General features: G+C 38.8%; 2 protein-coding genes across 5 annotated transcripts; one reads left to right on the forward strand and one right to left on the reverse strand.

Annotated features, from left to right (window-relative positions):
* Positions 1-709: 709 nt before the first annotated feature.
* On the forward strand, positions 710-4,582 carry LOC126690393 (uncharacterized). Of its 3 annotated transcripts, none has more exons than XM_050385504.1 (2): positions 710-962; positions 3,749-4,582. In XM_050385504.1, the coding sequence occupies exon 2, from the start codon at positions 3,832-3,834 to the stop codon at positions 4,282-4,284; it is 453 nt and encodes a 150-aa protein (XP_050241461.1). In that variant the 5' UTR covers positions 710-962; positions 3,749-3,831; the 3' UTR covers positions 4,285-4,582. The 3 variants fall into 3 exon arrangements, with proteins under 3 accessions (XP_050241461.1, XP_050241460.1, XP_050241459.1); XM_050385503.1 differs by having other exon boundaries at positions 711-962; positions 3,755-4,582; XM_050385502.1 differs by having other exon boundaries at positions 713-962; positions 3,803-4,582.
* Positions 4,583-5,298: 716 nt separating this feature from the next.
* Positions 5,299-10,259, reverse strand: LOC126690394 (subtilisin-like serine-protease S). 2 transcript variants are annotated; one of them, XM_050385505.1, is made up of 12 exons: positions 10,109-10,259; positions 9,758-9,959; positions 9,527-9,624; positions 9,339-9,436; positions 9,087-9,245; positions 8,340-8,454; positions 7,699-8,242; positions 7,500-7,594; positions 7,166-7,408; positions 6,960-7,074; positions 6,628-6,814; positions 5,299-6,292 (listed from the first exon to the last, which is right to left on the reverse strand). In XM_050385505.1, exons 2-12 carry the CDS (start codon positions 9,851-9,853, stop codon positions 5,715-5,717), a joined length of 2,328 nt encoding a protein of 775 aa, XP_050241462.1. In that variant the 5' UTR covers positions 9,854-9,959; positions 10,109-10,259; the 3' UTR covers positions 5,299-5,714. The 2 variants fall into 2 exon arrangements, with proteins under 2 accessions (XP_050241462.1, XP_050241463.1); XM_050385506.1 differs by having other exon boundaries at positions 8,340-8,451; positions 10,109-10,257.
* Between the last annotated feature and the right edge of the window lie 17,355 nt (positions 10,260-27,614).

A 27,614-nucleotide genomic window follows, 5' to 3' on the forward strand; every position in this document is an offset into this window, starting at 1 on the left:
ATAGATCTTTTTTTCCTTCCCCTATAGGTTAATACTAAATTATAGCATCATCTTCCAATTAATAACACGTTGATTAATACATAAACAAAATTGGCAAAAAAAGATAATAATTACGGAATACTAGCCTCTAAGCACGAGCTCACGCGCGTGCTCAGAGGCTCTTTTATTTTTTGGGTAAGGGTTAATTTTGAGCATTTATTATAATTTGAGATTACTTTATTTTCCAATCACAAAAAAAATCTAAGGGTGTGATGAAAAAATTAAAAATATCACAAAATCTAGCAGGTGAAATAATTTTTTCATCACACCCCTAGATTTTTTTTGTGATTGGAAAATAAAGTAATCCCAAATTATAATAAATGTTCAAAATTAACCCTTACTCAAAAAATAGAAAAGCTTATGAGCACGTGCGTATTGTTGTAGTTTCACTGAACAATAACAAGTTTTTAGCAATTTCAACCAATTAAGCACAAGCATAACAAAAATTTAAACACAGCCATAACACTGACACAAGACTTATTAATAAGACCCACCCAAAAAAAAAAAAAAAAAAAAAAACAAATCCTATCTATAACCCAAAAAAAAAAAAAAAAAAAAAAAACAAATCCTATCTATAACCAAAAAAAAAAAAAAAGCTTGAAGGCCCAAACTTAACGCCCAGTCCAGGGAGGGTCCAGGCAGCCATAATGATAAACTGATAAGTGATAAACAAAGTTACAAAACCAGCCAGGGAGGGCCCAAATCAACAAAGTTATCTTAAGTTCTTAACAAATAAAATGGAGTGCCCTGTGCCCAAATATTTATAATTTTATACCTGATTCCTGAACCTCAGAACCTGATACAGTGAGGTGAGCAGTTGAGACTTGAGAGAGGCGGAGAGCAGAGAATCAGAGAGAGGCTGAGGCGGTCCAGCTGGAGACTGGAGACTAGAGAGAGGCGGAGAGCACAGACTAGAGTGAAAGGTAAAATTTTTAGGGTTTTGAGTGGATTTATTTGTTTTGATTTGTGATTGTTTTGTGGTTAATCTCTTAGACCGGATTTGTAGTTTATCTGTTTGTTTTTTGCTCAATGATTTTGTTTAGAACCAATGTTTAATAGGATTTACCAAAATTTTTGATTTTTTGGTTAAAAGGATGTGCCAGATTATTTTTGGAATTCATTTGAAACTAAATCCTCTACTACCCGGTTGGTTCTTTTCTAAAATTTTGGGACTTGGGGGCCTTAGGCAATTGCCTAACTCGCCTAAGGGAAGGGCCGGCCCGCCCTGTTTTCTTCCCTTCCTCTTCATTCCCTTCTTGTCATCCTACCATCTCCTTTCTTTATATGAAACCCTACTTTTATCCTATAATTTGAATAAAGCCTTCTTTTTGGCTTTTCGCATCTATAACTATAAATTGCATATCAAACTTGATTACATCAGTCCAAGTGGAATGTTTGCCTTTCTATGTAAGATGTTAAGAGATCATTTTGAAAGATGAGATCCATCATCCATTCTTTTTTTAATTTCCACCTTTCCCCCCTAAAATAGTGTTTTGCAGTTTTTATATTGAGGATAATTACTATTTACACCTGCTAAGTTTGACTTTGCTTCTTAATCGGTCCCTTAACTACTAAAGCTAACAATTTACACCCTCAAATATTACAGCAATATCAATGTGCCCATTCTGCCATGAGTCTTGTAGCTCAACTGGTGTTTCCAATATAGACATCCAGGGTTCAAATCCCCACTTCCCCAAATATTGAATTTTTAAAAATGTGCCCATTCCATCAACATCTGTTAAAACCTTCCTGTTAAGCCACACAACAAGGATGTCATTTTGTGCAGAAAAAGTAGAAAAACAATGTCGTTTTTAGACGGGTTAACGGCAAAAATACAATAGTGTAACGGAAGGGGCACATTGACATTGTTGTAATAATTGATGGTGTAAATTGAAAGGTTTAAAAATCGAAGGACTGATTTAGAAGCAACTCTAAACTTAGAGGGTGTAAAGTACATTTTAGCATATATTTTTTGTTCTGAAAATGATATGATGTTGATGCTGAATTTGAGATAAGCACGCACAATGGAAAGTTGCTTTCCCTAGATTGTGCAGTCCTGATGGTCCTTGTGTTGATGAATCTTAATGAGCTTTTGCCATTAGTTTATTTTACGCGATATCAACCCTGTTGTTTGTATTAAGTTGCCGTCTGTGGTCCTTACCTTGAGATTCAATTCAAGTGGAACGGCCTTGATAATGAATATTGGAATGATTATGGTCAACATAGGAGTGGATCAATCAGTTGAAAGGGATGTTCAGCTATTATTTTGGGATAGTTCATTTTTCAGGATTTTTTGATAAACAATGTTGAGTGGAACCTGTCAATGAGCTATAGTTCGAATGACAACTTCCTCTCTTATAAGAATGGGATGAAGAGTGAGGTTGTGGGTTCAAGACCCACTCAGTATAGTGTATAATTTACCAGTAAAAAGAAGCTCTGTGTTGAGTGAAACCTGCTTTAGCATAATCTCCTTATTTCTTCACCGCGGATTCTCACATCATTTTGTTGAAAAGATATTAGATCACCGTGGGACACTTTCAAATGAGTATTTGTCTGTAGATTACGTATACTCGGTTTTTTTCAAAAGAACTAATGGTGTATGTTTAGTGTGGAGTAACACCTCTTATAAGAGTTTGGATTTTGATGGTCGATAAGGCTATTCAGAACATGGATCAAGGTGGTTCCTCACAATGACATAGGTATATTGTTGTTTTGGTTTCTTAAATTGCTTGTAAATAAAGAAATGAAGGTTATGTATTGCCATTTCTATTTGTGTTCAATTCCACTTAATTTTGAATAAAATGAGATCCTAAATAATGGACCAAGCTATAAATTGGTGGCTAGGTGACTCTAGAGCTGCACTTGGATTAAGGGCTGTGTTAACAAATGCTTGGTTAACCTAAAATGCATGTGCTGGCTCTTGATGTAGAGAATGTGGTACTCTTGATGCTATAGGTAGTAAGTACTGGCAGAAAAATTAGGGAATTCAATAACTTAAATGAAGTCTACTTGAATTTTTTATTTGTTTTTTATTTATTTATTTTTGAAGGATTTTATTAAATCCCCCTTCCTTATAGTTACTGTTGAGCATATGCTTGATTGTTTTTGAAGATGAACATGAAAGCATGCTGGAGCCATAAGATAAAACTGCTAAAATCTTTTAGGTAAAAAAACTTTTATATTCGTAGGGTGCTAAATTGATTCAGTTCTCTGTGCTTGATTCGATACCACATAATCATGTTTTTTCCCTCTGCATGTTGGTTTGTCGTAGTCCCTTAGACTTGGGGTATATTTGGATTGGGAGAGATGTGCCACTCCTTCCTCTTCCCATTCCCCCTCGTCTTCTCTCCTCTTCCCCTGATCTATTCTTATTCTAACATAAAGTTACTTTCTACATGATTTCTTTGGTACTTAAAAAAATTTTCTGGGTGTGGTGGGGGCGGTTAGGAATATATTTATAGAGTGAAAGGGTTGCATCTACAAAGGACTTTTTTTTTTTATATATAATTTTTTTATTTGTAAGTTACATGTTTACACAGTGAGTATTGAGCCCATAACAGCTACCTTCACCTTGTTCTTATAGTGGGAGGAGGTTCTCATAAATGTATTTACAAAGGACTTGTTGGACTTCTTTTCTTGAAGAATGTGTATAATAAATTTATCATCCAAGTTTTTACTTATCAAAAAAAAAAAATTTGTATCGTCCAAGTTTCAGGATATACACTCCTTGCCTCTGAACTAGCTAGCCTGTGTTTTGTGGCAGTGAACATTGTTTAGATTTTGCTGGTGGAAATGCAAGATCCAAGGATGCCACAGTCCGAGGAAAATTCAAATCCTAAGTTACGGAAGAAGAAAATCTCAACCCAAAACACTTCTCCCTTTCATTTACAGGGGAATGATGTCAGAGAAGTTCAAGGGGTACAAGGGCCTTTGTCATTGAAAACTCAGAAGGCCTCCAAGAGAAACTTTAAGAATGAGGTTTTGCCATCATTCCAGCAATCGGAGAGATCAAACTCTGATTCATTGCCTGATTCTTCTGCATCTGGAAGTGAGTATCGAGCATTAAGGCGGAAGTATTTGCTGCTGGAGGAAGAGAGCTTTGTGTTGGGGAGAGAGCTGAAAGAGATGGAAGATGAGGTAAAGACTCTTGAAGATGAGAAGCTTGGACTGTTGGACCAGCTTGTTGTATTAGAAGGCTTGATTGATCCTTCAGATATGCAGTCCCAGGGGTTGCATTTACCTTAACTCCTAATTTCTTTACATCATTATGGGCTTTTGTGATTGTCGAGTTTCTTAACTCTGTTATGAACACATGATCTTCAAAGATAAAAGAGTTGGTCAACGGTTGACCCTGTCTATAATTAGTTGCATGTCTGTAATTAGTGGTGTTTCTCCGATGCTCGAATACTTCCAATGCATCAGAGTTGTAAGTGGATAGTGCAATCAACGTTGTGGGACGTATACTGCAGCCTATCAAGTTTATTGTACAAATTTACTGGTATTAACTGAAGTTTAAATTAAAATATTAAGGACATTTTGTGTACGAGATGATAAAGAAAAAAATATATAGATTGAGAGTTTATACGCTAGTGTAATAAATACACTAGCGGATTCCCTGCATTTTGCATTTTGCCGGTTATACGCTAGTATAAAAAAAGATGTAATTAGACTATTAATTAAACAAAAAATTGAAGACTATCCTTTTTTTTTTTTTCTTTTTTTTTTTATAATAATATGTAAACGATAGCAGATTTATAGATTAAAATTGATCAGAATGTACAGATGGTAAAAGAAATAGGGGACAATCCTCCACTCATATTCCAACAGAATCTCTCAAGAGAGCCTCTTTGGCTAGCACATGGGAAGCATGATTACTAACAATATTAGTGAAATTGAAAATGACCCTTCTAAATCTTGAAGCTGTCCATTTGATATCTTCCACCAATGTTCCAAAAATCGCTAAACTTGGTTCAGTTTGTTGAAGTGCAGTAAATAATGAAGCACAATCACCTTCAAGAATGACGTCTTGCAAGTTGCAAGCCGTTTATAGACTTATTTGAATGCCTTGGGTCTGAATAAGTTCAAATATAAAACCGATTGAAAGAGCCCATCAAACTTTATAGGATTGCGTCTCTCTCTCTCACTCTCTTATATATAGAGAGAGGGTTAGGCTGCTTAAGCTTTACTATAACTCTACTATGGTTGCATTTTCCTGTAAACTTTGGCTCAGGTAATCCACATTAGTAACGAAGAGGAATCTAAAATACAAAAAACAATTAACTGCTTTATGTATTTTGTCATCAAGGGACTACATCGCATTCTTGTATGCCAAATGCATCAAGGTCCAGTGCTATACATAAATTTTACATTTAATTACGGAAAAAGGATCTATGGCATCACGATAAGTTGATAACCACGTTGCAGAGAGAAGAAGGGGGAAAAAGTAAAACCATATCTTGTTCCATAATCTGCCATTGTACCGTTAGTTAATTGTTGGAAAAATGACATGACACTAGTTCCATTACTCAGCCATCTCTAGACATATAACATGAGGTAATAGCGAACATCAATCTTCACTTCACTTGCTTCTCAGCATTTTCATTCCTGTAGGTTTGGTTGTTTTATCTATAAGGAATTGCAAACTCCTAATCTATTTTTATACAGTTCAACTGCCATTATCTCATCAATCCCATGTTGGAGGGTGCAACCCGGACAACCAGAGGGCTGGTAACCTGTGATTTTTTGTTTCTCCATGATAAGGACCCAAAAGCATAGCCTTTTGATGTAGCAGCAGCAGCAGCAGCCACCTTGAAATTCACACTGAACTTGATCTTCTGGCCAAAGTGGTTGAAGATTAATCGGTTTGGTACAACAGTGACATTAATTCCAATGGGAGAAGAAACTACAGCTTTATAAATACTTTTTGGTTTCCCAACATTTGTCACAGTTCGAGTCACTGAGAAGTTGTCATTGAGATTGGGCACTGTGATAGAAGGATAGTTCAGGGCGGATGGTGTTCTGAATAATGTTTCATGGCATGTGCTGTTGTCTCTTGTGATCAAATGCAATGACTTCTTATCATAACCAATCGAACAGAGGAACGAAATATAATCCCTCGGATGAGCGTCATAGACGAGACCTGGATCAAGGACTCTCATTGGGTTCACAAATCCAGACCCATAATCAAATGCATTACCCCTTCTTCCTTCAGAATCCACTATGATTGGTTTGTGATGCTTATCCAGAGTAGTAGCTGCATATTCCATTTGTAATCACTAATCAGCATAATTTTTAGACTTCATTTATTCTAAACAAAGCAAACTTCGAAATAAATAATAGTAATTAATTTGTGCGTGTGTGTGTGTGTGTATCAAGCCCTTCACTATTTAGTCAATTTTAGGTGGATTTAACATATCCATTCTTAAAAAAAGGTTGGGAAAATGCAGATGCTTACATAGTCAAAGAAGCAGGAAAAATATAAATGAAAATAAAGCTGTGTTTCACATTGTTTGAGAAAACAGGGAATTCAACAACATTAGGTAACTCAATATCTGTAAAGAATTATCAGGAAAAACTAGGATATACTACCAGTTGTCATGATGGCAGATTTAATAGCAGATGGAGACCATGAAGGATGAACAGCTTTGATCAAGGTAGCAATTCCTGTTACATGCGGGCAAGACATGGAAGTCCCAGAGAGAATGTTGAATTGCAATTTTCCAACTGCTGGTGACCAGGCAGCAAGGATGTTCAATCCAGGAGCTGTGACATCAGGCTATAGAGTAGAACCATCAGATGATTTAAGAATATTAGGTTAAATTTTTTTTAAAAAGAGAAAAAGAGGCATGTAAAGAATGAAATAAAAAATGAAAAAAATCCAGTTACACCTTCAGAATTCTTGATTTTATAGAGAAATTTACCTTCAAAATTTCTGGGGTCAAGGCATTGGGACCTTTTGAAGAAAATGCTGCAACACGAGGTGCAGGTTGGGACCCCAATATAGTCTTCGCAGGGAAAATCCTAGACACTGGTTTGCTGTTCACAACAACAAAATGGCCTGTGTCAGAAACCCAGACAAATTCAAACTGCATACTCACCTTTCCATCTTGTTAATAATAAAACAAACCGTGTGCGATTAACATAGGCAAGAATCTGATCTCCTGTTCCCCTCCCAACAATAGCTGCAGGGATCTCAAAGGGGATGGCGACATCCTTATCTGCCTCATCAACAAGTATCATCCCAACTCCGCCAGCTTCTTTCACCACAACACTCTTTTCCAGCTTTGACTCCATTGAACTCTCTACATGTTGACAGACTAGAACCTTCCCTCTGGCCTTTGTTCTATTTAAGGAACTCTCCAAGCAGTAACTGTAAGAAGTAGGACAGGGAAAAAAAAATTAAGGTTGTCCTTGATGTTGACATTGAAATTGCAGTCACTACCAAGTACCTTCTGCTTCACCTGGATTGATAAGGAGTGAAATATCCTGCAAAGGCTTCAGAGGCAGAAATGATCCTCGCGGAGGCATTCATTTTAAAGAGACTGAGACTTTCACCCTATCCAGCAACTAAGATTTCATAAGGCTCTATAATAGACTACAAAAATCTCTGAAAAAAAAAAAAAAAAAAAAAAAAAAAAAAAAAAAGGTTAATAGTATTACCGTGAAATTGGTACCATCTCCTAACACGATATCAGAAGAGAAATCCCTGTCTGTTGAACTAGCAGCAACAGTTATCATCCACGGAGCAAGATTTGTTGCAGAACCTTGGTTTCCTTCATTTCCAACTGAAGCAACTACCAAAATCCCATGGGTGGCAGCATGAAATGACCCCACAGAGATGGCATCATTGAAATAGTCTCCCTGGGGAGCATCAGGACCCAAAGACAGAGACAAGATGTGAACCCCATCTCTAATTGCATCATCAAAGGCAGCTAGTAAGTCAACATCATAGCAACCTGAGTCCCAACATGTCTTATATACTGCAATCCTGGCCATTGGTGCACCTCCTCTAGCTCCTCCAGCTGCCAGCCCCTTATAATTCATGTTTTTCACATAGCGACCAGCAGCTGTTGAGGTTGTGTGGCTGCCATGGCCAGAGCTGTCCCTGGGAGATCTGAATGACACTGTGTTCACTGCTTCTTCTTCTTCTTCTTCTTCTTCTGCTTCATAGCCACTAAAATAGTATCTTGCTCCAATCAGTTTCCTAAAAAAATAAATATTTTGCTGATGCTAAGGACCCTCCTTTTCGTTGATGTTCATAAAATGATATAAAACATGCAAAGGGAAAACTATGGCAAAACCTGTTGCAAGATGAAGCATTGAATGCTTCTCCTGATTGGCATTGCCCCTTCCATCTAGAAGGCACTGGAGGCATGTCGGCATCACTAAAACTTGGGGATTCAGGCCAAATTCCTGCTTTAAATGGCAATCAAAATTTAAGACCACCAATGTTTTTATTTATGTTTGGATAGATAAAAGTCCAATGAAATAGGTCCTATCCAAATGGAGGCACACACACGTTCAAGTATACAGAAGGCAATAATTTGTGCAAAAATGTGCAGTGCTGCTGATTGAATAAGATGTCTAACATTAGTAGGAATTAGTAAAGTAGGGGATGTAACGGCGTAACGTAAGTAAACAAAAGGGGATGTAATTAGGATTGCATAATTATTAAGCAAAAAAACGCTTGTATTACTTCTAAGTTATTAAAGAATAATGAAAGATAAAGTGAGCAAATCATTAACTGATCAAGCAATCAAATTATGAAAGAAAAAAAAAAATTGGTATCTTGTACAGAGTTTATGATTGGACCATTTAATCATATAGGCATATGCCTAGTAAATGAAATGAAGGATAAGGTGCAGAGTGTTATGAAGGAACTAATTCTAATTGTCTCTTTCTTTGGTTTGTACAGAACAGAAGTAATAAAGGAAGGACGGTTTTTGTTTGTTTGTGTACAGAAACAGAAATAATAGGAGTAAAAGAAAGGATACCTAATCTAAAACTTAAAAGATAGTAAAAGAGAGAGAGAGAGAGAGAAAGCTGACCGGTATCAATGAAACCAACAATGACATTGACCTGGTTCTTGGTAGAAAACCCAGGAATCTCCATGGTTTCCTCGCCCACAAGACCCATGAAATCCCACGAATGCGTGGTGTGTAGTCTTCTTTTCAAATTAGGAAACACCGAAACCACTCCCGGCATCTCTGTTCCAAAAAATCATTGAATTTACTTGCAACAATATGATGTTTGATTATATTTCTATAAAAAGGGGAGTTTGATTAAGAAAAGGGGCTCACTAGAAATCTGGGAAGCTTGGTGTTGGGTCAACTTGGCGGCAAAGCCAGTGAAACCATGTGTGTAGCTGTAAACGTGAGATGCCTGTGCTTGCTCCATGCTGTTTGTTATATACAAGTATATTTCAGTAGCAGACGAGCGTTGAAATTGGAAAGGCAGAAACCAAAAAAAAAAAAGAGTTTGAGCTTACTTTCCAGCGTGAACAGCAGCAAGTATTTCATGGTGTTGGGTAAGAGTCTCCTCTGGGTCTTCTTCACCAGTTTTGCTTCCCATATACACTACAAAAACCTGCATAACCAAAACCCAAAAGTTATGATTTTCATTTGGGTACAAATAAAATAGAAAAAGCGTAACTGAATATTCATTAAGAAAGAAGTAGTAGTAATAGTATTGATGTGAAAAAGAAGAAGAAGAAGGGAACCTTGGCGGAAAAAGAAAGGGTGATTTGAGAAAGAAAGAGATAGAAGAGTAGTAGGATGATCCTGATCCTGATCCTGATCCTGAATGAAAAAGCCATTAATTTGTTTCCCAAAAAAAAAGGGGTCCTCCCTCTCAGACTCAGCGCTCAGAGCTCAGGCCTCAAACTCTACTCTGCTCACACAAAAAGAAATAAAAGCCAAAAGCTAAAAGCAAAGAAGATCAGGCTTTGAGCAGTTATAAATAAAATAATAAAGAAAGAGTGGCCACTACAAAACAATTTGAAAACAAAGATAGAACAATAATGATAAAATAAATAAAAAGTAGTGGGCCCGTGAAAGGAGAGAATGTTCACATTAATAAATCTGCAGGATTTAGCGTGGGCGGTGCGGTGCAGTGCAGAAAGAGACGAAAACAGCGATGATAGATAGGGAAGAGAAAGAGCACCACTAGTAGTAGTACAAGTTAGTGCTTGTGCGAGAGAGAGTTATTTATGCAGTATGGGGTATGGAGGAGGGAGGAAGAGAGATATCACACCAAAAGAAAGGGACTTTTGCTTTTTTTGGTCAGATTTGATTTGAGTACCAACCAACCACGCTGCCTTCCCTGTCCGCCATAACCAACCTTTTTTGTTTTTACTTAACCTTCTTCAATTCCGGTGGCAGTTATTTTTCAAAATTACTCTCTCAAAAATACACACACACACACTAACCTTATTTCCCTCAACCAAAAAAAAAAAAAAAAAAAAATGCCAATTTTAATTTATCATCATTTTTAATAACCAATCTTAATTCTTCATTGTAATCTCTTATATTGTAATTGTGGGGCCCGACAACAGATGGGCCAGATCCACCTATTCACAGGGATACTTAAGGCCCAGGCCGAGGAGGATAGTAGTCCCAGCCCAATAAACACAAAGCACTAATGGGCCATAGAAGCCGCCGAGGAAGGTACAGCCCTCGGTTAGCCCAGAGCTACACTAAGGAAAGGGGTAAAAGCGGCAAAGGGATAATCTTGTAAGAAATATAAAATATCTAGGACAGGCTGCCCAAACTACCTGCCCTAGACGGAGCTTTGCCTCTCACAGAGTCGTGTCTCTTTAGCCTACTCAACCACTCCCAACAGCTCAGGTCTTAAACTGATGGGACAAGTGTCAGGCTAGGAAAGTTCAACCCTACACGTGGACGAAGGAAATTGAATGCATGCTAATATAAAAGGAAAATTTGCAACCTAAAGGAGGAGGGATTCTTCCGGAAAGAGTAAGACCTAAAGGGGCGAACACCTCTAGATCAGGCAGGAACAACCCAACAAAACCACGGCTGAGTAAACATGGCTTAGCCTCTCGACCCCACTCTCTACAAATGATATTGTATGGGTCCATTTACGTGTGAACCCAACCCTGCTGTGGTCCAACGCGAATCGTGTCCCTACAATTGGCGCCCACCGTGGGGAGGCTTGCATGTTAGCTCGAGCGATGGTGAAGTTGAGCTTCTGTCGAACAAGGGGCTATGAAGGTGCCTATATCACCGGCGACGTATTGCTGGTGTTCTAACATAAGCTCTTACTAGGGGCTTCAAACACCAGGCCAGCTCCCCTCACCTTATTTGAGGAGCTAAACCTTCAGAAAACCAACTACTTAAAAAGAATCATACAAGTTTTGGACAGAACCAAGGCCTTGCATGGTCCTCGGACCCAAGCCTCTGGGGAAACCAACTACTTAAAAAGAATCATACAAGTTTTGGACAGAACCAAGGCCTTGCATGGTCCTCGGACCCAAGCCTCTGGGGAAACCAACTACTTAAAAAGAATCATACAAGTTTTGGACAGAACCAAGGCCTTGCATGGTCCTCGGACCCAAGCCTCTGGGGAAACCAACTACTTAAAAAGAATCATACAAGTTTTGGACAGAACCAAGGCCTTGCATGGTCCTCGGACCCAAGCCTCTGGGGAAACCAACTACTTAAGAAGAATCATACAAGTTTTGGACAGAACCAAGGCCTTGCATGGTCCTCGGACCCAAGCCTCTGGGGAAACCAACTACTTAAGAAGAATCATACAAGTTTTGGACAGAACCAAGGCCTTGCATGGTCCTCGGACCCAAGCCTCTGGGGAAACCAACTACTTAAGAAGAATATACAAGTTTTGGACAGAACCAAGGCCTTGCATGGTCCTCGGACCCAAGCCTCTGGGGAAACCAACTACTTAAAAAGAATCATACAAGTTTTGGACAGAACCAAGGCCTTGCATGGTCCTCGGACCCAAGCCTCTGGGGAAACCAACTACTTAAAAAGAATCATACAAGTTTTGGACAGAACCAAGGCCTTGCATGGTCCTCGGACCCAAGCCTCTGGGGAAACCAACTACTTAAAAAGAATCATACAAGTTTTGGACAGAACCAAGGCCTTGCATGGTCCTCGGACCCAAGCCTCTGGGGAAACCAACTACTTAAAAAGAATCATACAAGTTTTGGACAGAACCAAGGCCTTGCATGGTCCTCGGACCCAAGCCTCTGGGGAAACCAACTACTTAAGAAGAATCATACAAGTTTTGGACAGAACCAAGGCCTTGCATGGTCCTCGGACCCAAGCCTCTGGGGAAACCAACTACTTAAGAAGAATCATACAAGTTTTGGACAGAACCAAGGCCTTGCATGGTCCTCGGACCCAAGCCTCTGGGGAAACCAACTACTTAAGAAGAATATACAAGTTTTGGACAGAACCAAGGCCTTGCATGGTCCTCGGACCCAAGCCTCTGGGGAAACCAACTACTTAAAAAGAATCATACAAGTTTTGGACAGAACCAAGGCCTTGCATGGTCCTCGGACCCAAGCCTCTGGGGAAACCAACTACTTAAAAAGAATCATACAAGTTTTGGACAGAACCAAGGCCTTGCATGGTCCTCGGACCCAAGCCTCTGGGGAACCCAACTACTTAAGAAGAATCATACAAGTTTTGGACAGAACCAAGGCCTTGCATGGTCCTCGGACCCAAGCCTCTGGGGAAACCAACTACTTAAGAAGAATCATACAAGTTTTGGACAGAACCAAGGCCTTGCATGGTCCTCGGACCCAAGCCTCTGGGGAAACCAACTACTTAAGAAGAATATACAAGTTTTGGACAGAACCAAGGCCTTGCATGGTCCTCGGACCCAAGCCTCTGGGGAAACCAACTACTTAAGAAGAATCATACAAGTTTTGGACAGAACCAAGGCCTTGCATGGTCCTCGGACCCAAGCCTCTGGGGAAACCAACTACTTAAGAAGAATCATACAAGTTTTGGACAGAACCAAGGCCTTGCATGGTCCTCGGACCCAAGCCTCTGGGGAAACCAACTACTTAAGAAGAATATACAAGTTTTGGACAGAACCAAGGCCTTGCATGGTCCTCGGACCCAAGCCTCTGGGGAAACCAACTACTTAAAAAGAATCATACAAGTTTTGGACAGAACCAAGGCCTTGCATGGTCCTCGGACCCAAGCCTCTGGGGAAACCAACTACTTAAAAAGAATCATACAAGTTTTGGACAGAACCAAGGCCTTGCATGGTCCTCGGACCCAAGCCTCTGGGGAAACCAACTACTTAAGAAGAATCATACAAGTTTTGGACAGAACCAAGGCCTTGCATGGTCCTCGGACCCAAGCCTCTGGGGAAACCAACTACTTAATAAGAATCATACAAGTTTTGGACAGAACCAAGGCCTTGCATGGTCCTCGGACCCAAGCCTCTGGGGAAACCAACTACTTAAAAAGAATCATACAAGTTTTGGACAGAACCAAGGCCTTGCATGGTCCTCGGACCCAAGCCTCTGGGGAAACCAACTACTTAAAAAGAATCATACAAGTTTTGGACAGAACCAAGGCCTTGCATGGTCCTCGGACCCAAGCCTCTGGGGAAACCAACTACTTAAAAAGCATCACACAAGTTTTGGACAGAACCAAGGCCTTGCATGGTCCTCGGACCCAAGCCTCTGGGGAAACCAAAGACAAGTTTTGGACAGAACCAAGGCCTTGCATGGTCCTCGGACCCAAGCCTCTGGGGAAACCAACTACTTAAATGGAAAAGCTGTGTTACATGGACTCTCTAGTCTGCTTTTGAACCCTTAACACTAAAGGGACCAGTATGGAATGGATTAACGAGTTTTCAAAAGCACCACCAAAGTCACGCAACGCTTGGTCGTGCCCTCGGATGAATTATTCAAAGTTCGTCACCCTCAGACGATATTCCCACGCTTATTACAGAGCGTTCAATCGACATCTCGGTTAGTTTCCTAAGTTTAACTTACTACGAGTTATTATCATGTCTGTTAGTGTCCATAGATTAGAATTAGTTGAATCGGGTTTCAAGAGTCCTTGCTCTGAATACTGCCAAGGAGAAACACACACATGGAGTACACCAACTCACAAAGTAGTTTTATCAAAGGAACAACATTCAGAATAAATAAAGAAATCGTCATTTCTTACTAAAGCAAAAAGACAGTACAATGTACAATGAAAAGCTAGAACCGGTCTGTGCCAAAGTTCACTACATGACCAAAAGAAAGGAAGATACAAGAGAATAAGTAAAAGCCGAGGAAGTAGGTCAGAGGAGAAGTTGGCTACAGCACCAAGACCTTGCTCTTCTTCAAAGCTCTCACTTGCCCACAACTCAAACAGCGAAAGAGATCCAACTTGAACCTGACACCATTGAAGAAAAGGTGTAGAGAGTTGAAGGTGATGGGGCTTTCTCTAAATATACGCCTACCGCAAAGCGGAGGCGCTGATGGAGGAAAACCCTTCTTCTGCCGTACCAAAACTCTGGCATGAACAGAACCTGCTTCGGATTTTGACTAAAAGAGGGGAAGATTCCTTTCCCTCTCGGCGGAGAGGGAGTACTCTCCTGAATTTGTGCTTCCTGTGCCCATGCCTTATTGTTATAAGCCTCATGAAGACACGGCGCTTCTGCGGCGGAGGAAGTTCTTTATTCCCAACCTTCGTTTTCAACATGTTATGCCAAGAAAGGAGAGCTCCGGATGTGGGAAGCGTGATGTGAGAGAAAACTGAAAGAAGGGGTGTTATATATAAAGCAACCATCTCTCCCTCCTATTTATTTGAAAAGACAAGATGATGGTAGTCAACTCATGCAGCGTCCCAAGGAGCACTACAGACAAAGTGGTCTTGGCTCAACTTCCAACATCAACTGCAACCACAAGATTAAAGAGCCTCGTAAAGGCGCACTTCGGTCATCGTGACATCAGAGAGTACCACGTGGCCAGAAGTTGCAGAAATATCTCTTAATTCATAGGCTAGGTGGATTCGTGGACCCGAGGCCGCTTGGTGTAAGGGCCCAGGTACCTTGGCCGACGCTGAGCAGCGGCCATGGCCGAGGACAGTCACTTTTGGGCACCTCGGGAAATGCTCAAAGATAGGGGAAACCAAGTACTGATGCAGACATTGGTCTTGGACAGAACCTAAGGCTTGCATGGTCCTCGGACTCAAGCTAAAAGGGAAACCAAGTACTAGTGCAGACATTGGTCTCGGACAGAACCTAAGGCTCGCATGGTTCTCGGACCCATGCTAAAAGGTAAAACCCAATACCGACAAAACCCAAGTCTCGGACTCAAGCCTTCGGGGAAAAATCAAGTGCATAAGATAAAACGTATAAGTCCTGAACAAAGCCCAGGTTTTGCAAAGTCCTCGGACTCAAGCTTCTTTGGAAGTCAGCTGCCCTAATGAAGGGATTTTTTTCGACTTAAATAATGGAAAAGGTTAATGCTCACGCCTCGTGGAGATGGCAGGGCAACCTAATGATCGTCAACCTAAGGAGGCCATTCATCCGAGGGGTAACATGTCCTCGGATAAATACTTCTCACACCTAATCGGACATTTGACACCCATCACTGCTAATTTTAAGATAAGTCTCATTCCTTACTGGTCGGACTGTTATATTGAATAATAATTTTGTTAAAATTATCGTGGCATCTTTTTATCAACGATTACTTCGTTCTTAGTTATTATTGATTCAAATGCTATACTATTATGCCGAGCAGCGCTTTCGCATTTGCTAGAATATATAAATAAGACATACGAAATAGAGTAACAGTAACTTTTATTGATATGAAAAATTATTATTACAACGTACAAGGAAGGGCTTACACAAGCCTATACAAAAAATGAACTGCTAAAACAGTAACAACATTCGTAATACAAATAGATAAACCATTAGGTGTCTTCTGAACTCGCCTTCAAAGTCTCTCTGAAATCTATGCCTCAGTGCTGTTCATGTCAGGAGAAGATCCTTATACAAAAATAATGAAGGAGAAGGAAGAAGAATTAGAAGACATGGAAGCACTTCAACAAGCTCTTGTTGCTGAAGAAAGCAAGGGAAAAAGAAGATGGAGGACATGAGCGGGAAGGAGGAGAAGAAGAGAGAAGCAATGAAAAGAAAATAAAAGGAGCAAAAGAGGGAGAAGGGGAGCCTTATTAGGTATGCTCATGAGAGAGCAGATGGAGATGACAAGGGAGGTTTTTGACTCAGTCACACCGGAAATAGGATGTGACGAGCCCCTGCTTCGGATTTTGGCTAAAAGAATGGGGAGACAAACCTTGAGTCTCCACCACCCTTGCCCCGACCGAGCCATCTCAAGTTTCATTAAGGTAGGGTATTTCTGGGAAAGGAAAGATTCATTCATAGTTGATCACTATGGGGGACGTGTTGTCAAATGAGGAATAACCAGAGGGAAGAGGCGGATTCTGAGAAAAGTCTAAGGGATTCGCATATGAGAGAATCACCTTCTTATCTTCTCTCTTTATATAGGGGAAAAAGACGAGGGTACGTGACACGTTCCGATCCTCTAAGAAATCTGCTAGTAAATGCAAAACCGTTTCGTTTCTCCAAGCTATCCTTAACCGATAGAGTTAAGAGGCCTCGTAAAAAGAAGACATTAAAAGCGCCCTACGGCTAACCAAACGGAATAAACGCCTCACGCGTAAGTCAAGGGAATTATCACGTAGACCGGCACATCACTTGGGGAGGTGAAAAGTCGCTGACGTTGATCAAGGGCCGAACTTAATGAGCCGCAATAAAGTCTCGGTATTATCAAAACCCACCTTTCCAACCGAGGAGTTGGATAGCAGGGTTTTGAGGGGCTATTGTGGGGCCCGACAACAGATGGGCCAGATCCACCTATTCACAGGGATACTTAAGGCCCAGGCCGAGGAGGATAGTAGTCCCAGCCCAATAAACACAAAGCACTAATGGGCCATAGAAGCCGCCGAGGAAGGTACAGCCCTCGGTTAGCCCAGAGCTACACTAAGGAAAGGGGTAAAAGCGGCAAAGGGATAATCTTGTAAGAAATATAAAATATCTAGGACAGGCTGCCCAAACTACCTGCCCTAGACGGAGCTTTGCCTCTCACAGAGTCGTGTCTCTTTAGCCTACTCAACCACTCCCAACAGCTCAGGTCTTAAACTGATGGGACAAGTGTCAGGCTAGGAAAGTTCAACCCTACACGTGGACGAAGGAAATTGAATGCATGCTAATATAAAAGGAAAATTTGCAACCTAAAGGAGGAGGGATTCTTCCGGAAAGAGTAAGACCTAAAGGGGCGAACACCTCTAGATCAGGCAGGAACAACCCAACAAAACCACGGCTGAGTAAACATGGCTTAGCCTCTCGACCCCACTCTCTACAAATGATATTGTATGGGTCCATTTACGTGTGAACCCAACCCTGCTGTGGTCCAACGCGAATCGTGTCCCTACAGTAATGATTGCTATCATTTAGCCAAATTATATATAACTTATGTAGAAACTATTCATCCAAAAGATTAATTTATTTATCCAAAAATCATTTAGATGATTAACTTTTTAACACCCATATTGTATTTTTAAATTAAAAAGTTTACCCCTTGCATGTAAAAAATTAATAATAAAAAAAGCAACCAAAAAAATATAAATGAAATCAACAAACAAAAATCTACTACATAAATGGAGTAGGGTCGAGAGAACCTCAAATTCTTTATGTAATAATTTATTTGCATTAAGGGTGTATTTAGATACCGCTTATTTTGTTGAAACTGAAAAATTATTACTGAAAGTACTATAGATAAAAGTAAAAGTTAGTTGAAATAGTATAGTGGAGCCTATAAATAGTGCCAAAAAGTGCAGTGTGGTCTATGAATAGTAACAAAAATAAGTTGAATAGTGAAATAATTTTAATTTTTAATCCTAACCCAAACACACACTAATATAAAACTTCGTATAAGTAACCAAAATTGAAGATAATTACATAATATAATAAATTTATTTTAACTTGTACCTAATGTCAATTTAATTATTAAAAATATTTTCATTTATAAGTGAAAATTTAGATTTTGAAAAAAAAAATCTAAAAAAGGTTTATTTATGGGAAAAAAAACTCTTAACAAGTAAACAAAATATGATGAATACTATATTTTTGTGAGTTTTCTTACCTTTACATATCACCCATGAATAACTTTTATATTTCAAATTGGTCTCAAGTATATATATATATATATATATATATATATATATATATATATATATATATGTGTGTGTGTGTTTAAGTGCACATGCATATGTGCATGTAAATTCTGCCCTCCTGAGATTAAATTCTAGCTCCAGCACTGCTTACACCCATGAAAGATTTATTTTTATTTTACGTATTCATAATATGACATAAAAGTAGAAAATCCCCTTTCTAATAATAAGTAATTAAGTACAGATATAAAAGTGGAGATGGGGAGCAGTTTAAAAATAAAGTTTGGAAAATGGTGGTATTTCACATGACCATGCAGTGAGTCAACTCAAAACCCTAAAAAATTTACAACTCGAGCTTATTGGTTGGTTTGAGGAGTTAGAAAGAGGGGCCAATTTATTGGATTCCCTAAGACGCACAAGTCAAAACAGCATCTCATAGAAGTATTTTCAGTTTTTCGGGATTTGATAAAGAGAGATGCTATGTCCACAACATTTTTATAATATTTTTATAATAAATTACAGATGGTTAGTTATTATTGGTTCAAATTTGAACATAACACTAAGATTACTTTTTTGCCCCAATAATAACAACTAGTAATAACCTTCCATTTAAAATTTATTATAAAAATATTGTGAAAATGTTGTGAACATATCATTTTCTTTCAGTAAATAGTATAATCACAAAGTAGTTACCGATCATAATGAAAGGTTGGTTTACTCCCCAGTCAAATTGGTTGGCAGTTCTTCTCAAAAAAAAAAAAAAATTGGTTGGCAGTTGCAATAACTAAAGCATCAATTCAACACAGCTTTCAAATCATGATTTTAATTTGGCAAATTATACCAATAAAATTTCATTTTTGATGGGTAATAACCAAAAATAAGATATCGTACATGCCTCATCAATTTTTACTTTCATAATTATTGGCAATATTTAAATACTATACTATACTATAGTAGTGCGCGGTGCACTTCCATTTTGTTCCTCGTTTCTAATTGTCCATGCGTAACAAATTAGTATTTGTTTAGATTCTTCTGTTTCAGTAAAAGTATATGATAATCGGGAATGAGGGACATCATTAATAAAAGCTTTCAATTGTTGATGGATTTGTGGGAGACACACACACTCACTCCTCAGCATTCACCATGACTTGCGTGCTGCTCTTCTTTTGTTAAAATTGCGTGCAAAAGCACTCTCCTTTTACATTTTTTGTGTCGCCCACTACTTTCTCTATTTTTTGGCTCGGGGGTTTAAAAAAATAGTCTTCTTTTGTTTATGAGTTAAGTTAATAAGTGCTCTTACAATATTGATTAATAATTTAATTTAGGAAAATTTTGACAGTATTTTTATGAGAAATGAAAAAAGTTATCAAAAAAATTGTTTTTTTTTTCTTTTTCCATAAAAACTTTTTTTAAATGGATTATTAACCAATGCTCTAAGCGCATTCGTTAGCATTTCTCTTTATTTATTGTTTAGAGCATTCAGACAGGCTTGTGTAATTTTTTTTTAAAATTTATAAGAGTCTATTTTTTATCTTTATTTTACTTACTAATATTTTAAAACTTTCTACGTCAGATTATCTATTTTATACTACATGTCGTTAAAATATAAATTTTTTCTTGATTTCTTTATATTATTTTTCTGTCTTCACACACAACAACTATCATTCACTCTCTTCCTTTATTTTTGAGGTACGTAAAGAAAAAATAAAAAACAAGGTGGAAAATAGATAATGTCAACATAAATTTATACAATTATTGAAGCAACTTTACAAATTTACACATTTTTAACTTGACTGATGTAGGTGATTTTGGGACTTATATGTGTAAAATTGATGTTGTAGGAGCCCAAGGACCAAGGAAGGGATTGTTGAGCTGTTAGTATGATTATTAAGGCATCATAAGCCTGAAGAGGGAATCCACCCAAGGAGAGGAGAAGAAGAGACATAAGACTTTTGAGAGCTCCAATTGGGAAGGACAGGGTTTGAAGAGAGAATCATGGGGGGTAGGAGAAGTTTCTAGTGAGAAGTAGATTACTGCCTCCGCATTAAATGGTTGACAATAGCTTCAGCTGCATTGATAAGGAAATGACCTAAACAGTGAATTTCATAGCTAAGCAGCTCCTTCTACCACCTTCATCAGAAATTTAAGGGGGCATGTGTCATGATGAGAATTTGGGTAGGTGGAGATGAGGGGTTAAGATTTAAAGTGCTGAGAAGTATATAAGGGAATGGAACTTCCAGATGAAAAGGATCCAACATAACAGATATCGAAAGGAGAGGAGTTAGAACAAGAACATTGAGAGAAAAGCGTGAACAATGTATCATTCTGTGTATCACTTGCCTCCTCGGGCAAGCTTGTAACAAGCCATATAAATACATAATTTGTGTTTTGTAGTCTTTCTTTCCTTATTTTTGTCCTCAAGCTAAGCCCTCCTTTTTGTTGAACCCACTCTCTTACAAATATGTATTGATTTGGGCCTAATTGAGCTACCCAATCATCACTATTCTAAGTGGACCTAGGCTGTTTGATTTCTGTGTCCTTACATATATCTTTTTCTACTTTATATTGTCTGACACGAATGCTCTAATAAGGACATATATTAAAACTACTAACACATATTACTTAATATGAACTGTAAGAACTCAATTTGTAACGACTCCAAATTGGTGTATTGGGTTCGAACATCAAAGGCCCAAACAATAAAATTTGTAGAGAGTGGGCTAAAAGGCTAAGCCTTGGTGAACGGATAGCCGTTAGTTATGGTGTTCATGATGATCGCACAGAGGTGCACTGAGCGTATCCAAGAAGACTTTCTCCCCGGCATGGCTTGGGTGGCTCCGGTTCTTGGATCTTGTCCGAGGAGCTTCGTGTTCTTATAATCCCTTTTATGCTAGGTTTCAACAGTCTTAGAGACGATACATCATGCCGTCCCCTTTTTCTGGTTGTTTCCTCCTCCTTTTATATTAGCTTTTTCCCTCTTTCAAACGTCCACGTGTAGGTTCAGCTTTTTAGGGCTGATACTTGTCTTGTTAGCCCATACCCAAAGTGGTTGGGGTGGTTGTAAAAGCTAAAGAGCATGGCCCTGTCAGGCGCAGAGTACTTAATTGCAGTAATGGCAGTCTTTCCCTTGAACCGTTCCTACACCGTACTCGCCCTTTCTTCTAGGAGCGCTCTGAGGTCTGCCTTTGATGGCGTGCCATTCTTTCCTTCTAAATTTTGGGATGCCAAGGACAAGATCGTCCTCGGCTACACCTCTAGGCCATTTGGACTTTCGTTGCACGTCCTCAGCAACGTCTCTCCTCGGTACGGGCCTTGGGCCCTAATGTAAAGTGGGTCGGGATTACAAATTCTCTGGCCCCACAATAGCCCCTCAAAATCCTGCTGTCCGGCTCCTCGGACGGAGAGGAGGGTTTTGGTGACGTTGGGCCTATGCCACGACTTGCCAAGTTTTGTACTTCATCACTGCCAGAGCCTTTTCATTGGCTTGGGATACGCTCCTGGTTGTGAGACATTCTTTTAGTTTACCCATGACGCATTCTGGCCGTTTCGGTACATGAGACGCGCCTTTAATAAGGCCTCTTTACAAGGCGACGCAAATCCAACGGCTGAAGACTGCTTTGGGAATTGAGCGGGACTTATCTTGTTTGTAGTTTTTCTTGGAGATTTGTACAGGTTAAATGCCGCCAGGCTTGCCCCCCATATAAGAAGCATGGTGGGAGGTCATTTCCTTTATTTGTAGACCCTTTAACCTTTTCAAATCCCTAAGCCTCCAGTTATGCCCTAAAGTCCCTATTGCCAGTGTGACTGAGCCTTAGGGGGTGACATGGTCAAGGCCAGGATGAGGGTGAAGGGACCACACCCTCTTCAGAAGCCTTGGGTATCTCCAAGACTCAAGATGGCCCGGTCAGGGCAAGGGAGACAAAGACTCAAGACATTTCTTCCCCTCGATAAGGCAAGAAAGGAGTCTCTTCTTCCTTCAGCCAAAATCTGAAGCAGGTGGATGTCGCATCAGATTTTTAATGCGACCGCACTGAGATTTCTCATCGCCGGTACCATCCGTTCTCGCTCGACTGCTGCTAATATGGTACTTACTCGATTGCAGTCAGAGCTGGTATGGGGATTTTGCATCCCCGCTTCTTCCTCTCTTCCATCATTGGTGCCACCTAGACGCCTCCTCTTCTTCTTCTCTTCCATCACTGGGGCCACCCAGGCGCCTCTGCTTCTTCTTCTCTTCCATCACTGGTGCCATCCGGACATACTTAGTCGATGCTAGAGCAAAATTGAAGGATTTATCGTTCCCATGTATCCCCCCCCTTTTTTTCTTTCTTTTGCTTCTGTAGTTAGCTTCTGGTATAGGCTTGTTTAAGCCCCTTATTATATGCTGTACTACTTCTTTGTCTAATAAAAGATGACTTTATCCCATTTTACGTATTCTTTCTTTTCTACAATAATTATTTTGTGAATGGATGTGCTGATGTCCTTTTCTTTCAAACAGTACTTAGGGCCGAAACCCTTGTTAACAAAGAATTATCACTTTGAACCTATTAAAACTGACGGGCACAATAATGCCGACTTGAAGTAGGTTAACCATATGAGACTAATCGGGATAATAGTTGAATGTTCTGTATTGCATATGGGGTGATCACCCGAGGATGGGTAACCTAAAGTGAACTGTCCGAGAGGGTCGCCGGGCACTAGGGTGCTTTGCCACGTTCCTAACGACGTTCATAGCCCTAACTTGTTTTTGGCATCTGGTCCGAGGACCGAGGTATGACTGTACCGGGGCTAGACACTCGGTTATGTTAGTTTCCTTAGAGTTGAGGGTCCGAGGATCGTGCGGGATTTCCATTCTGTCTAGGACTTAAGCCTTACTTGATGTAGTTAGTTTCCCGTAGGTTTGAGTCTGAGGACCATGCAAGGTCTTGGTTCTGTTTAGCACTTTCTTTTTGAAATAGTTGGCTTCCCCATAGGTTTGAGTCCGAAGACCATACAAGACCTTGGTTCTGTCCAACACTTATATTTTTTAGTGACTAGTTTCCCCATAGGTTTGAATTCGAGGACCATGCAAGACCTTGGTTCTATCTAGCACTTTCTTTTTGAAGTAGTTGGTTTCCCCATAGGTTTAAGTCCGAGGACCATACAAGACCTTGGTTCTGTTCAACACTTATATTTTTTTAGTGACTAGTTTCCCCATAGGTTTAAGTCCGAGGACCATGCAAGACCTTGGTTCTGTCTAGCACTTTCTTTTTGAAGTAGTTGGTTTCCCCATAGGTTTGAGTCCGAGGACCATACAAGACCTTGGTTTTGTCCAACACTTATATTTTTTTAGTAACTAGTTTCCCCATAGGTTTGAATCCGAGGACCATGCAAGACCTTGGTTCTGTCTAGCACTTTCTTTTTAAAGTAGTTGGTTTCTCCATAGGTTTGAGTCTGAGGACCATACAAGACCTTGGTTCTGTCCAACACTTATATTTTTTTAATGACTAGTTTCCCCATAGGTTTGAGTCCGAGGACCATGCAAGACCTTGGTTCTGTCTAGCACTTTCTTTTTGAAGTAGTTGGTTTCCCCATAGGTTTAAGTCCGAGGACCATACAAGACCTTGGTTCTGTCCAACACTTATATTTTTTTAGTGACTAGTTTTCCCATAGGTTTGAGTCCGAGGACCATGCAAGACCTTGGTTCTGTCTAGCACTTTCTTTTTGAAGTAGTTGGTTTCCCCATAGGTTTGAGTCCGAGGACCATACAAGACCTTGGTTCTGTCCAACACTTATATTTTTTAGTGACTAGTTTTCCCATAGGTTTAAGTCTGAGGACCATGCAAGACCTTGGTTCTGTTCAACACTTATAAGAATTCGGTGAATCGGGCTACTAGACCCACGAGGATTAGCCCCTTGACAAAGGTGTGGGGCATAGACTTGATGTTAGAAGCCCCTAGAACGACCCGTGCCACTGGAGATGATGGGGAGGCTTTCACATAGCTTGCATCACTACCAAAACTGTTTCTTTCGAGGGACCTTTGTTGACAGGGGCTTGTTCCTACCATGACTAACCACCGCCTGCGCCAACGCACAAGCCTTTCCCACAGACGGTGCCAATTGTAAGGACTCAATTTGTAACAACCCCAAATTGGTGTATTGGGTTCGAACATCAAAGGCCCAAACAATAAAATTTGTAGAGAATGGGCTAAAAGGCTAGGCCTTGGTGAACGGACAGCCGTTAGTCACGGTGTTCATGATGATCGCACAAAGGTGAACTGAGCGTATCCAAAAAGACTTTCTCCCCGGCATGACCTGGGTGGCTTCAGTTCTTGGACCTTGTCCGAGGAGCTTCGTGTTCTTATAATCCCTTTTATGCTAGGTTTCAACGGTCTTAGAGACAATACATCATGCCATCCCCTTTTTCTGGCTATTTCCTCCTCCTTTTATATTAGCTTTTTCCCTCTCTCAAATGTCCACGTATAGGTTCAGCTTTTTAGGGCTGATACTTGTCTTATCAGCCCATACCCAAAGTGGTTGGGGGTGGTTGTAAAAGCTAAAGAGTATGGCCCTGTCAGGCGCAGAGTACTTAATTGCAGTAATAGCGGCCTTTCCCTTGAACCGCTCCTACACTATACTCGCCCTTTCTTCTGGGAGCGCTCTAGGGTCTGCCTTTGATGGTGTGCCATTCTTTCCTTCTAAATTTTGGGATGCCGAGGACAGGATCGTCCTCGGCTACACCTCTAGGCCATTTGGACTTTCGTTGCACTTCCTCGACAACGTCTCTCCTCGGTGCGGGCCTTGGGCCCTAATGTAAAGTGGGCCGGGATTACAAATTCTCTGGCCCCATATGAACAATAATTTTTTTTTTTTTTTTTGAAAAGAAAAAAACATTGGTCAATATACAAGTGTGCCTTTCTTTTTGTTATATATATATATATATATATATATATATATATATATATATACTAGTATTATGCCTGTGCAATGCACGGTTTAATAAAAAAAAATTATATGTGAATTAAATGTCTTAGATAAAAAATCATATATAAATTAAAATATATATATTTTGATGTTAAATATTGATTATAAAAAATGAAAATTTATTTTAATTAGAATTGAATGTAAAAAAAATGGGGTTTATTTATGAAATACTCTACTAATTAAGTAGTGAGAAACTTGAAACTCTAAACTAATTATCCTAATACATAATATATGTAGTGTGTTTGAATAAAATATATTGTACATCATTAGGTAACCACCACAACATGTGTGTATTTGTCTATATATATACATATATACATACATACATATATATATATATATATATATATATATATATATAAGAGAATTATTTATCAAAAGAGAATAACTCATGATTTAGAAAGTAAGCCAACATATGAATCTACCTTTCTTAAAAGAGTTTAAAAATTTGTCCTTCCAAATTCATAAAATGCAAATTCTAGGTTTCTAGCTCATAATAAGAGTAAGACAACACAAAGTAAAGAAAGCAAAAGGTCCTGTAAACAATATAAGACGCAATATATATGTATACACGTACCAAAGACATACACTCGTAGAAAATAACATTTATAAATTTACCTAAAGGCTCTATTTATTATTATCTTTGAATTTATTGCTCTTTACTCATGAATTAGAATGCAGCTTTGTGAAAAAAAATGGAAAAGAAAAGAAATACATACCTTTGTAGCTAGAGGAAGAGGCATTTCCTTGAGAATTTGGGGATTCACAATCTCACGTGATTTTTATTCCACGAAGAAGAAGATATATTACAAAAGAAGAAGATAAGAATAAAGAAAAACCTATTACATATAGAACACTATTTATGTAATTACATATTTTTTTTCTTGATTAAATTATATTTCTGGTAGTAGTGTTATATATTGTGGTAGTGTTATGTAATTATCTCTAAAAAAAATTTTAATATCCACAATTAAGCTTTTGTATTTATCTAAAAAATGAATAAAACAATAGAGAAAAAGTTGATAAGAATAATTATATAATTTTTATTTTGAGAAAGTTGATAAAAATAATAAGGTTCTGTTGTTTCTATCTAAAAAAATTACTGCAATTTTTTAGTTGATAGAGTTTAACTTAAACTCAAACTTATGCCTTCCCTCGTATTGTAAGTTTAATGTTTTTTAAATTTTTTATGTAGTTTTTTTAGGGGTTTCTTTAACGTAGTTTAGGTCCTTTAAGATAGTTATAAAGCTATCCTATAAAAATGAATTATATTTATACACGTGAAAAGAGGGGAAAATTTTGATATCTATAATTTGAATTGTAATCAAATTAAGATTTTTATCAACTTAGAAATTATAGGAGAAGAAAAATTATATACATATATATATATATATATATATATATATATATATATTTTAATCTAAAATTTTTTTAAAAAAATTATGCAATATAATAGAGCCACTTGGCGCAACCAAGGTGTCTAAGCTCAATTTTTATGCACGACTTAATAAAAAAAATTATATATAAATTTTAAAATATATATTTTTTGATAATATAATCAAATCTAATAAAAAAAATAGTAAAAATATTTTTAAAAATTAAGTTACATGGAAAATGTATATTATGTAACTCTTTTTTTTTTTTTCCAAAAAAGATATTATAAAAATATTTTTAAAAATTATGATAAGTTTTTAAATTTCTAAAAGCTTTTAGTAGTAAAATGGTGTGGGGACCGTTCGATCAATAGGCCCAGAAAGTTCAGGATTGTTGGGCCCGTGGCCCATCCGAGGATGCATATCCGTCCGAGGAGGCCAAGTCAGGTCATAAGGTAGTTACTGAAGGGGATGGTAGTCAATATCACAAGAGTAGAGTTCTGTATCCGTCCGAGGACACCATACTCCTCGGCAGTATGCGTCCGAGGACGATCAGGACGTGGTCTTATTGCAACCAGACCTCAGAATTAGGTCACCACAAAAGATCGAATAACCGACCAAGGATGAAAGAGATAAGGCAAACAAATATCTATAACTACAGCTGCCTCCGCATTAATGACCTCTCAACCAACTCTCTGGCCGCATTAATATGGAGGTGATACCTGAACAGTAAGGAAGCAGCCTTACAGCTGCCCATAGGAAGTTCCAGGAGGTGCTAGATGGGACAGAAAGAAATCCTCCGGACCCAACCTACACGTGTGCAGTGAGGATGGAACACAAAGGGGGGTATATAAACTAAAAGAAGAGCATGCAGAAGGGGGATCGGAATAGAAAAAGAAAAAGAGAGAAAAGCACAGACAAAAGAAGAAGAGCAAAAAGAGAGAAAAAGAACTGTATTGATAACCAAAGAGAACGATCGTTGTACCAACTTTAGACCTTCGATATACGTGAGAGTGAATCTTTTTAATATACCACAGTTAACCTAGTTCTTTAC

The sequence above is a fragment of the Quercus robur genome, chromosome 6 (genome assembly GCF_932294415.1).
Source record: "Quercus robur chromosome 6, dhQueRobu3.1, whole genome shotgun sequence".
Lineage (NCBI taxonomy): Eukaryota > Viridiplantae > Streptophyta > Magnoliopsida > Fagales > Fagaceae > Quercus > Quercus robur.

Excerpts from the sequence above, each read along its gene's own strand:
- LOC126690393 (XM_050385504.1), top strand. The coding sequence starts at position 3,832 with ATGCAAGATCCAAGGATGCCACAGTCCGAGGAAAATTCAAATCCTAAG.
- LOC126690394 (XM_050385505.1), bottom strand. The coding sequence starts at position 9,853 with ATGGCTTTTTCATTCAGGATCAGGATCAGGATCAGGATCATCCTACTA. Across the intron at positions 7,595-7,698 it reads GAGATGGTACCAATTTCACG|GGTGAAAGTCTCAGTCTCTT; the intron begins GTAATACTATTA and ends GTTGCTGGATAG. Across the intron at positions 7,409-7,499 it reads TTCACTCCTTATCAATCCAG|TTACTGCTTGGAGAGTTCCT; the intron begins GTGAAGCAGAAG and ends TACTTCTTACAG.